Here is a 12,651-nt window from a genome sequence, read left to right on the forward strand (position 1 = left end):
GGATCAGCTGAACTGGTTCGGATGATTAGAAATCTGCATTCATCGATTAGAACCAGGTCATGGGTGCTTGTATCCATTTGGGATTTATATTTTGTGACCTTGGCATTAGATGGACAGGTCCTTTTTTTTAAGGTATCTTGCCCGAGACACATGCACATACTGACATACACTTACATGCACGGGTACCCTACATCCTCTTTGGTGCACTACTGGATTTCTCCAGTCAAAATGGAGTAATTATCTCATTGTGGGTCACTTTTATATTTTGTATTTTCCTTATGAATTAATAAGATATTTTGTGTACCAAGAAAATCCCCAGGAAATTGACCTCTGGAACTAACCTTTATCTGTAAAAAAGTAAATTTCCCTCCTTTCGTTATGTGATATTTTTTCAACTATGAGGACATTTTTTTGACTTAGCCCACCGGACACCATATCGAAATATATACTTGCAGGCTGTGTTTAATTATTGTTTATTTACTTGTTAATTTCCTTCTTGGCTTCTCTTTTTCACGTGAGTAAATGTCAAGTTTAGCTTGTAATATTTTCAACGTATTAAGACCAGATATTGTGTTGCCTTGATACTTCTACTTGCCCCTACCGTCATAAATTTATTAGAACAATTAGGGCAATGAAGATCTCAAACAAGGAAAGAAAGCTTCTAACTTTTGGTATGGAAGCAATTTGCAACAAACAAACAAGGTTCTATTCCTAAAACTGAACTCACGCTTTTTGCGCTTTGAGATGCTTGACTCTCGCTCATGGGCTTCAACTACAAATAGGCTTTGAGGACCATTTGAAATCACATCATGAGCTGTCGTAGGCCCAACAAAACCCTTCATATGGAACCAGTGGACCACCTTTCTTAGGTCGTCATCTCTCTCGTTTGTCGGTGTGTGACATTGATTTCTTCTTCTAGACCTCTCAGATGTATAATGATTAATACCTTGTGAATTGTGAGGCTTGGAATTCCTCCCAGGCCCATTGTCGAAAGCTAGGCGTGATTCTAAGAAAGGGCCCAGGTAACTTTAAATTAGCGAAATCAAAGGCCCAACAAATTGCTTACCTTAAGTTTACTTTGGGCTCAAATTAATGAATCATTTATGGGCTTACCTTTTGGGCTTAAGGCTCATTTACGAAAGCCGGGCGTGATTCTAATTTCTAAGAAAGGGCCCATGTTAGTTTACATAAGCTAATTCATTGGCCCAACAAAATGTTTACCTTAGGTTGACCTTGGTCTCATTAATGAATTAATGATGGGCTTACCTGTTTTTTGGGCTTTAAGCCCCAACGACTATTTGTTGCATTGTCGTGCTTGTATAATAGTATGCTTACATATGCTTACAGAGTTTATACTTTGTAGCATATAAAATAAAATAACAAAGGACACAAGTACAGTGTTCATGATGTAGAGCAAAGAAACACTTATAAGTGGCCGTGTCGATTATACACACACAAATTCTCTCGTAAGGATATAAAATAAGAACAATTTTTTGACTATTGATTTGAAATATGTGGGACCAAAAACAACAGACCCTATTTGTCATTTCACTTAAATCAATAGTTAAAAAGTTGTCCTAAATAAAGTTAAAATGCGACCACTTTTTTCAGAAATTAAAATACAAGAAAGCAATGGTAGTTCATATACATAGCTACCAGAAGAAATTAGCGAGTTCTGATGGAGCTTGCGAGTCCTGATCAAGATCGTGCGATGGAGAATGAGCGTGTCTACCTTCATATGTTGTAATAACCATTCTGGGATCCTCTGCTAATCTTTCTACACGCTTCTTTACTCGGCAGTTATCCTGTGTGCATCGATAGTAGCTCCTGCATATGCATATAGACCAAACTAATTATATATATACACCACATATATATACAAGTAATTGTATATATAGCATAAAATTAAGCATGTATTCCATTCAAACAAATGAGTACACGTCCACAGTGCCATGCATGCATGCAGGTCCATGTATCATCTGTCTAAGTTGTATACATGATATGTATGTGTATAAGCAGGACCATTAACAGTAACACATTGTATAAAGTCATTATAATGTGTATTCATTGCATTGACAATTCAATTAATATTACTGGAAATTAAGTGGAAGGCAAAAGAACTTTCTATCCAATAGTGGATGAACCCTAAAAGGCCAGAAATGAAAAAAGAAAAACATGATGAAAACAAATGGAGAGCATAATTGTACAGAGTCAAAGTTATCAGGACTGAAATCATTGTTGTAGAAATTACCTCCCTTCACTTTATAAGCTAAAGTGTCATGTATGTTTTTCTCTTCCTTTTGTTTTAATACATTATTTTCAAGGTGCGTGTGTGAGCAACAAAATCAAGAGAATTCTATAAATACTTGGTCATAAAACAAGAAAGACTTCAAATGGCATCAATTAGAACCCATGAAAACGTGTATGTATATATAAAAGGTAAATAACTCAAGTGTACAATACTCTTCATAGTGAGCGGGGTCGGGAAACAAGCAGCTTTGAATTGAACATATGATCCCTATATTGCACCACTACAACTCTATCATTGAGTCACATGTGCACTTGTACGAAAAACGCACACACACATATATATTTATATAAAACAACCAAACATTGTGACACTCCAAGCTATATAGTTATATACATTTGTCTCATGTATTCACCTTTCTTAATGTGGAGGTTCAAAAAATAGTACCGTGTTCAGTGTTTGCTGCCTAAAATGTGAGTCAATTACCCCCATTCAGTAATTAATTTACACTGGTTTCCTATGCAGAGAACCTTATAATTGATCAATTAATGTTGCATTGTGATTTGTCTTTAAAAGCTAATTAATAATGAATTCTCTTCTGCCATATAACCTTTAAAATATTTTTTTCACCATTAATGATGAATTCGTATCTCAGACATTTACCCTACCAAATCAACCATGCCTTAAAAAAGCCTAATATCATAACAATCATAACAACAATGATCATGATTAGAAAGAGGAGAGTAAGCAATATATATGCATGTGTGAATGGGGTACACAAAAAAAATGCATTTTTTTTGTGATAAAACTATAAAACTGATTAAAACAAAACAAAATTAAAAATTAAAGTTTATGAAAATTTTGATTATTAATGTGGGGATGATAGATCACCTGGGATGCTGTGTGTTCTTCACTACTTTTTGGCCATACTTCCTCCACTTGTAACCATCATCCAACACATCCACATCACTCAGTGTTTTGAAGCAAAACCTTGGCTCCCTAACCTTCCTTCTCCCTTTCATCTTCTTCATCTTCATTGCTGAAACCCCTAGTTGTTGACGGTGGTGGTGGTGGTGGTGGTGGTGGTGATGATCAATATCACCACCATCACTTCTTCTTTTGTTGTTATTCAAGCTCTCATTCACATCTTCCCATGCCCTACAAAAGCCAAAGCCATGAAGATAATGTGAGACCAAGTCTATGAAGAACAATAATGTTCAATTATCCATTCTTGTTTTCCATGATTATCTGATTTACTTACATGATTATCCAATGCAAGTTTGGTTTCATCCAAACGAAAAAGAAGAGAGAGAATAATAAAGAGATTTTTTTAACAAAGATATAATTATTCATAATAGATCCTGAAATTAAAGGAGGTTTATGCATGGTTAATTAGCTTTAATGGGATAAAAAAGTTGTGATAATGCTATTACCAGAGATTTGCACTAGATCTTTGCAAGGAAAGGAGATGAGGTCCTTCAATATCACAACTACTAGCAGTAGTAGTGGTGATTCCTCCTCTCGGCTTTAGAGTACTGGCAGATGATGATGATGGTGGTGAGAATAGGGTTTCATGAGTACTGATCATCAGATTAACATTTGAAATTGCATCAGCTCCACCAGTAACTCTACTGCTTGTTGGAGGAATATCATTGAATAAGGCCTTGAGAGAAGAAGAAGAAGAAGATTGGTTGCAACCCAACTGTGGAAGAAGAGCCATGTTTGGTGGAATAAGAGAACCCAAGAAACCCATCTCTTGCTGCTCAAACATTAATCCCTGTTGATTGAGCATAGCTTGTGATCTCTCTCTATTTATGATTACCTTGAGGGTTCAGTTTATGGAAGATAGAAAACTCTAGTAATTAAATAAGGAACAAGAACTCTCTATAACTATGACCAACCACTTTCCCTTTCAGCTCTCCTTCCGTCTCTTTTCCTCTATAGATAGATATATATGTGGAAGCTAGCCTGTAATAAACAGTTTTTTTAAAAAAAATATAAAGACAAAAATGTGCAAAACCATCCAAAAAGGAAAAAGAAAGCCAAAAAAAGTGAAAGAACTTTTAACATTTAAATGGTATAGTATTGTAACACTCATGTTACTGTTATGAATTGAAGGAACAAGGGTTAGTGGAATTTTTTGAGGGTCAACAATAGACGACAAAAATGTTTGTGATTGTACAAATAACTTTCGTTATATTTATGGATCTACAACTCTACAATTATTCACTCAGAGCTACAATTTTCACTTAATGATTGGAGAGATGTATCACGTCACACCATATTTTTATTTTTATTTTTAAACTTGTCAGATTTATTTTCACCATTAAATGAAAATTATAGACTAATAAATTCCAAAATTTCGGCAACCTATATTTATATTCGCAACCTACATTTATATGCTGCATGAGAAGTCCCTATATATATATATGCGCTATTTTGTCACTATATATAGATGGCTCCAACAATACAAAAGAGAGAGAAAAAGAGATGAGTGCACAATAATAGAACATAAATCTCAAAAATTAAAGTGCAAAGGATGAAATAATTATTCACCACAAATCTTTTTAAAAGAGAGGGCCGGGAGGCCCGAGACAGCAGGTGATTACATTATATGGATCTCTCACTTTCTAGGGTTTCTTTTTGTTATCGATATATATCTGTGTGTGTGTGTGTATCAGTATATGTGTAATTTCACTAACTAGCTAGGGTTTTGTTTTCTTTTGAGGAAATATCAGGATAATGATGATGAATCTTGGGTGCAAATCTCTCTCCCCAGCAAGCGGTGAATATATTTTATATATGTATACCTATTTGACTTTTTGCAGAAAAAAAAAGGTTATCACCTTTCTAATCTACTTTTGCCCACATTTTTTACTTTTTTTTAAAAAAAATTGTAACCCCACATATACCCACCATTTCTCAAATTCCATCAAACATAATAAAATAAACCTGATCATGATTAATAAATTTATTTTTTGGCTAAAATTATGGAATTAATATATACATTATTCATTCATAATGCATTGTTAGTACTTTGGCATGAGATCAAAACATAGAAGAATTAATGACTAACCACTAGGTAATTAATGAGGTGTACGTTTGAGGGAGATCTAGGGTACCATATATATATATATATATATGCTGGTTAAAAATCATTGACAACTGGTAACAATTGATTTAGGCCTAGTGATTAATCAAACCTATATATTTATATATAATTGAAGTAATTCATAATGTCTATAGCATGGAAGATCATCATCTCGCATAAAAACAGATTAGATGATTATGAATCCCAAAATAATTTTGAAAAATTGACTAATGAGTATGCCCTTTATGGATAAATCTTCGTACATTAATCTTTTAAAGATAAATACAATTCTCTTAGAAATTGACTAATGCCATTACATCCTCGATGTATATGAACCAACAATTTTTTTCAAATAGTACATCTCTCCAAACCTTATGAAATTAGAATATCTTGAGTTCTCTCACTGAAAAAAATATCCTTTAGTCACGCGTTACGTTTTGGCCATACCCTATTGTCAAGTGAAAAACTTCTGTGCGTGCAAACCCAATTTAGAATCATATTTGATGTTACAAAGGATAAATTTGAATAGTGTCGTTATCGGTTATCAAATTTTTTCATATTTTTGAATTTTAAAAAGTATCTCAATTTTTTTTAAAAGTGATCTTGTAACACTCCATTAAATATGAAAATAAAAATTTATTTCCATAATGAAAGAAGATACATTTATTTGTTCATTCCTAGGAAAAAAAGACAACTAAAAATGATTTTTTTTTTTGTCTTTCTAAAGTCTTGTGCAATACCTAGGGTTTTCGCTGTGTTTTTTTTATTTTTTATTTTTTGGGTTCGTGCTTGCGTAAAGCTAACGTGGCGATGATGTCAGAAAGTTTACGTATTAGGGCCATAATATCAAAAATCACGTAAAGCAATTGGGCCGAGGATTATTACAATAATAAAGCATATAAACATAATTAAGGAAAACTTTAGTCACACCCCACCTTTTACTAAAGACACCCCAATTTAAGTTGACCATCCCTTGTAAAACTGAGTTGACGGGGTGTCATTAGTAAAAAGTGGGGTGTGACTAAAGTTTTCTCATAATTAATTAATCTGTCTTTTGGGCCCTAATGTTGGAGTAGGGTACGGTTGGTAGCATCATTTCTTTTTGTCTCTGTTCAGAGGTGGCCCCCCATCTTTAAGCTCATTACTATAATCTTTTTTTCTCATTTTATTCCTCTTCCAGAGTTTATATTATTCATTCTCTTGAAAATTATCATGGTTTTTTTATATAAAAAATTAGTCTTTGTCCATTTTTAGGTACTCTGCCTAATATGCCACATAGAAATTATTCCATAGTCCCCGTACAGTAATACCATGTAATGTGTTGATGTGGTGTACTAAAATAAATGAGATGGTGTTAATTCACAAGTGGTTGGTGGAATGCATGAGGAGTTGAGAATATAAATAAATAGTTTGTAATTCAAATTTCAAAAATACGCTAATTGTTTGTGAATTGGTATTGCCTCATTGGTTGTGTGCACCACATCAGCATATGACATAATATTCCATTATCATGAAATTATTTCTCGAATGCCCTACTTCCTTGGCTTAATCACAATAATATATGTTTATATTAAAAAATTACTATGACAGATGATGAACAATAAGTAATTAATTTGTTAATTGTTGTTGCTGCTGTTGTTGTTTAACTAATTAGTGGGTAGTTCAGATCATGTTGCGCAGAAACTTATATATATCCACTTCAACAATTAGCAAACTCATTATAGTTACTTTACAATGATGTTCCTAATGATGCTATTTGCATATATGACTTGGATTTTCCAATACCACAGAAAACCAGTCTTAATATATATATATATATATATATAATCTAGGCTAGGCCGGGTCTGTAGGGTTATCAATCATGTCTAAATTCCAGGGATGAATGATTACACCACGCCCACCTCTCTTGATTTTCTATTATTCTTCTTCTTTGTTTATCTTAAATTTCTATCTATTCTGTATCTTCTGCTGTCTTAGCTAGAGTATCTGACTCTTACATATGTACAGACAGACATCCCAGGCCAGGGCATCATCTCTTTTACTATGCTGTCGTGACATGACCTATCTCTTCCTATAATCCCATCTCTCTCTCTCTGGTTCTATAGTAATAATGTTACATTCTTTTGTGTACTTGATTAGGATGAATAAGACGAGTACTATGTACTCCAGTTCACATCATCACATGCTTCTGAGCTAACCTATTTATTTACAATCAGAATATTCTCTGCGCTTACGCCCATCCAGACATTTCTCTTCATGGTTTTAACCATTATTGCCTCTCTCTCTCTCTCTCTCTCTCTCTCTCTCTCTCTCTCTCTCTCTATATATATATATATATATATATATATATATAATTATATATATACAATTTTGAATTTTTTGTAAAGAATAACTTTTCTCAATTCCAATTTGTAGGGAAGGAAATATCAAACCATGAACAAACTTCGGGGGCGATTATGTAACCTGGTCGACATTGGATCCTAAGTATGGAATATCATGCACCCTAATCAGTGTATTCAGTGTTGGTATGTAGCACGACCTCAAATATTTGTCACAGTGTCATTCATAAGACTACACACCACAAATTTGCCCTTTAAAAATTTCATGTGTGGCTAAATTCGAGTCGTCAGACTTTTGTGTACATAAATTTCTCACATGATGATAGAGTAAGTCGGGTCAAAATTCAACTCAATCTTCCAATTCCATAGACATTTAGTTACACTGTTGATACATAGGATGATATATGTGTCTAGTGTACACACTCGTACAAAAGTCCATATTGTTCACATTCTATCTATATTTCCACAGCAGAAGCATCAAGCCAGAGAACAAAATCATGGTCTCTCTGGGTTCAAAAATGACGGGTCAGGATGTATAAGCTGCAGAAAAAAATTTATGTGAATATTATTGAATGGGTGGCATGGCCGCAATGGGTGTGGATGTGTCAGTGAGACAGACAGCCACAGTTGGTGTTTGGAAACTGGCATAGAGCGTGCCCCACTCCCAACCTGAACAAACTTCGGTGCCGTACCCTTACTTATCTGTCATTGGTGGCGCGTGAGTCTCACTCTGTACCATGTCTCTCCTGTTGAGTATTGACCCCACATAGTTTGTTTTCTTCGTTCTTCGGAGTTAATTGCTTAATTAATCTTATACATGTAGGCTAGCGTCAGGGTTTTGGTCCATGTAAAAATGATGTACGTGCTCTAGGTTTTTGTTATGAACAAAAGTCTCATGTAAATTGAGACTTACCCAACCGAATGGTATATGTGCAAGCCCACCATGACCATTACAACAAATTTTTTTCCGAACCTAGTGAGTTGGCTTGACCCATAATAGTTGAGCTTATTCAGTGAGTAGAGTTTCGTCATGTAGTAGTTGGGCTTCAAATGAACAAAATCGTACATGCTCGATGTATTCATGAGAATAGGATAATTCAAATAGAACAATATTATTGGCATGTCTTAGTTGGGCTAAGAAGGAACCAAACCGTGCGGGTCTGATGTATTCACAGGAACGGATAACCCAATGAGGACAATATTGTTGGCATGTATGGATGTGTGGATTTCTATATCATGGGATGGCCTTTGGAGCCACCCTAATCGAGTAAACTCTCCGACTCGTGCATAACTCTCTCAGAAGTTCCATATACGTGTTCAGGGTAAACCGTTAGTAATTTACCAGGAGTGTGACCCCAAAGTGTATTTGCGATCAACTTAAACTTAGAATCCATAAGTTTACATGCAATACCAAATAACAACTCAGGCTAAACATATTGGAATTCCATAAAAGTGAACCTACATTGTCTACTTTGACACTTTATATCCTCAATTGGGGTCGGTTAGGGATTAAAGTGTCACGCTTTTATGCCTCACCTTTAATTTTCAAATCCGTTCATATGTCAATGTAATGACCTACTTATCATCACATGAATAGTGAGAAATCAAAAACTATCTCTTGGGGAGCCTTATTGGGGGCCCATATATATATATATATATATGTAACAAATGATTGGTAACGAGAACAAAATCAAACCCTCCCTCTCCTTTTTGGGTTATAATTTTCTTTCACATGATTAGTGGTATTTTTGATTTGGGTCCTACCCCCGGCAGTGGACGGTTATTTATGGCATAAAAGTCATTGACATTATTACCAAATGCTTGCCATTACGAGTTTCTATGTTTAAAATTTCTAACAAGGTAATAATGCTTAAATTAAATATAACAGGGTTTGACATTAGCACATGCATCCAAAGGCAGCTACCACATAAATTATAAATCAAATACTTGTGAGAGTATCACATAAATTCAATTTAAATCATTCAAAAATATATTATCCACTATGGACCTTAGGCTCACATGATTTTATTCTTAAAAAGTATTTTTAATTTCCTATGCTCCGTTTGTTTCAAATTCCTGGAAAACTCATAATTTCCTAGTGTTTGGTGCAAATAATTTTCCTTTACATATTTGTATAAAAACATATGTTGAAAAACTAACTTTTTTTTCTCTCTCAAGAAACATCTATTTTCCAAAAATTTGGTTTTCCTTTGAAACAAACAGAGCTAGTGAGAGGAATTTGATATTTACTTATAAAACACATCAACATTATCTTCGTAATTCATTTATCCTCGGATACTTCTTATTATTCCATAAAGGATTTCAATGTCGTTTGAGCATAGTCAAGCCGTTGACTTGGTAGACCTGGATTTGTCTTAACATTTTGATAATGGATGGGCCAGGCTTTATTGGACAAGGCGTCATCGACCTGAAACGAATATCGGAATAATGGAATATATTAAAGTATGGATCGGTGATAACAGCCTGGGCCGTTTCACAGACTCCGTGCTAGCCCATGACCCAAAGGCCGAGAGGTGAAAGTGAAAGGTTATAGAAGGAAGGCCCATAAAAGCCCACAGTAGTCAGTCGTCACTGTCTCGAACTTGCAAAGAGAAGGCACGGGTACCCAAATGACAATGTCAGTAACTGACAGCTACATCCTACATTACACGCACGTGCATTCCCCAAGCACAGAGTCTGTGAAATCCCTAAATTACCCTCTTAATCTTTTCTTTCGACTTCCCCATCCACAAGCTGCTTCTCTAATTCTCATTTTCACCCTCGCTAACTCTCCCTCATCAGTCTCTTTGTATCCTCCGCTGCTCGAATCGGTTCGTAGTATTTACTCTCGCCGTCGCACGAGCGCCATCGATTCATGTCCCCACCAACCACCTTCGCTTCGATCTTTCTAGAAGAATTCACTGATAGGAAAGAGCCGTTCTCATCTTCGTGAGTTCTTCCCTGTGTATGTTTCTCCTCACTGTTTATTGATTGCTTTTATGCTTCGTTTTCACGAGCTTTGTCGAATTTTAGATTTCTGAGATCAGATCGGTTTGTAAGGTTTTTGTTATTGCGATGGGCTCTGGCGAGGGTTTCTGAATTTTTTTTTTTAGTTTTTTGAAAGACGGTTTCAATTCATTTGTATCTATCTATATATAGTAAGAATACAAAAGAAATTAGTAAATAATGGAGCAAGAGTCTCAAAAGAGAAAGCTAGAAGGGACTGCCGGCGAGCCCATGAATGCTCCAATTCATTGTGTGAATAATTGTGGATTCTTTGGGAGCCCCAATACAAATAATCTCTGCTCCAAATGCTACAAAGAATCCCTTCTCAAACAACCAAAAGCGCAAACACCACCCAGAGAGGAACATGATGTGGTTGTGATTGTAGACAAGAAAGACGAAGTGGGTGTAGATAATCAAATTATTGAAACCTCAACACAACATTTAGAAACCAAAACTAGTCAAGTGGAGGAAGGAGCTACTTCAGGGAGCCCTTTGAAGCGGCCGGTGCTGAATCGGTGCAGCTTCTGCAGGAAGCGCGTTGGGCTGACAGGGTTCAAGTGCCGCTGTGGGCAGACCTTCTGCTCTCAGCACCGCTACTCTGACAAGCATAATTGTGCCTTTGATTACAAAAGTGCAGGCCAGGATGCCATTGCCAAGGAAAATCCTGTTGTGAAGCCAGATAAGATGGAGAAGATATGAGATGGGAAGGAGTTTGATATATATTTGGTAGTATGGTTTCTTCTCTAATCTCTATAGGCTCCTAAGGATGATACTTTTGATGTGTTGGCGAATAATGTTTTTACATTTATATATTTATTTGTCTGTATATAGTTTGGTTGATTGTTGCGTGCTTAATGGAGTTCAATGTGAAAGTTTGAGGTTATTTATTAAGTAGTGATTTAAATAGCCTTATACTTTAGTTTGTTTCTTTTTACATTTTATTTGTTCGCTCTTGTTCAATTTTCCGTGTATAGTGTGTCCTTTCCATCTTGTCATCCTTTCATATGTTGTGAAATTGTTTAAGACGGTAGTTGGGTCCAATCAACGATTATATGACACAATGAACTTGTTATTCCCTTAACCCTTAACTTCAACTGGTGTGTGGTGAAGATTACATTTATATATTGGTTCTTCACCCTGAAACTACCTTTAGACTCTTTCATAGCTCACCAAGCAAAGCCTATAGTGTCAAAATTATCTTTGGGTTCACACATGACATCTTCTATATAAAGACGAACTTGACATATTATTTATGTGGAGTAAAGTTTGCGTACATCTTGTGTGTTCCCAACCCCACCCACTGCGGGATCTTTGTGCACAAGTGTTGTTTACCTTTTTCTAGACTGTCTTTTGTTTATGGTAATCGATTGAATTATCTTTTGCATAGCCTTGATGAGCCTTCTTTGGTCTCCAGATACAGTTTTGTTTTTGTATTGTGAGCATCAAGCTTTGTACATGTCTTCAGGTTGATGGCTTCAATAGGAATTAAAATTGCTCATGCTTGTTTTCCCTATGCACTTTGTGTTGTGATGCTCTAACTCTTGTTTCATACTTGATTGTAGATAGTGGCTCAATAGTTCATTTACTCATTGTATGTATGCTACTTGGTTTCTTTAAATGAAAAATGGATAATCTGATTGCGGCAATATAATACTTACCATTTACCGCATAATTACATCATATGTTACCTGTAATGGATACATGTTGCCTTTCATGAGCCTGCTCTGCTGCTAGAGCTCTGTGCTTGGGTGTCATTTAATTAACTAGATTGTTTGTGAACAAAGTGCTGTTTTTCCTGGGAGATGATTTATACATTCATTGGTTGAGGTCTTTCATTCCGTAACTATTTAGACTTTATAGTCCTGCGTTGTATCAGTATTTATATATTAGAACTTCTAACTCACTTCTGTTATGCAATTGTAGTGCATTTCATGATGTTTAATAGTCGGTTAATAAAATCCATTGTC

General features: G+C 35.3%; 2 protein-coding genes across 2 annotated transcripts; one reads left to right on the plus strand and one right to left on the minus strand.

Annotated features, from left to right (window-relative positions):
* Positions 1 to 1,388: 1,388 nt before the first annotated feature.
* On the minus strand, positions 1,389 to 4,155 carry LOC119981487 (probable WRKY transcription factor 13). The gene is made up of 3 exons (XM_038824631.1): positions 3,682 to 4,155; positions 3,140 to 3,406; positions 1,389 to 1,827 (listed from the first exon to the last, which is right to left on the minus strand). Exons 1-3 carry the CDS (start codon positions 4,038 to 4,040, stop codon positions 1,653 to 1,655), a joined length of 801 nt encoding a protein of 266 aa, XP_038680559.1. The 5' UTR covers positions 4,041 to 4,155; the 3' UTR covers positions 1,389 to 1,652.
* A 6,272-nt stretch (positions 4,156 to 10,427) lies between these two features.
* Positions 10,428 to 11,600, plus strand: LOC120005994 (zinc finger A20 and AN1 domain-containing stress-associated protein 6-like). The gene has a single exon (XM_038855874.1). It carries the CDS (start codon positions 10,865 to 10,867, stop codon positions 11,381 to 11,383), a length of 519 nt encoding a protein of 172 aa, XP_038711802.1. The 5' UTR covers positions 10,428 to 10,864; the 3' UTR covers positions 11,384 to 11,600.
* The last annotated feature ends 1,051 nt before the right edge of the window (positions 11,601 to 12,651 follow it).

The sequence above is a fragment of the Tripterygium wilfordii genome, chromosome 2 (genome assembly GCF_013401445.1).
Source record: "Tripterygium wilfordii isolate XIE 37 chromosome 2, ASM1340144v1, whole genome shotgun sequence".
Classification (NCBI taxonomy): domain Eukaryota; kingdom Viridiplantae; phylum Streptophyta; class Magnoliopsida; order Celastrales; family Celastraceae; genus Tripterygium; species Tripterygium wilfordii.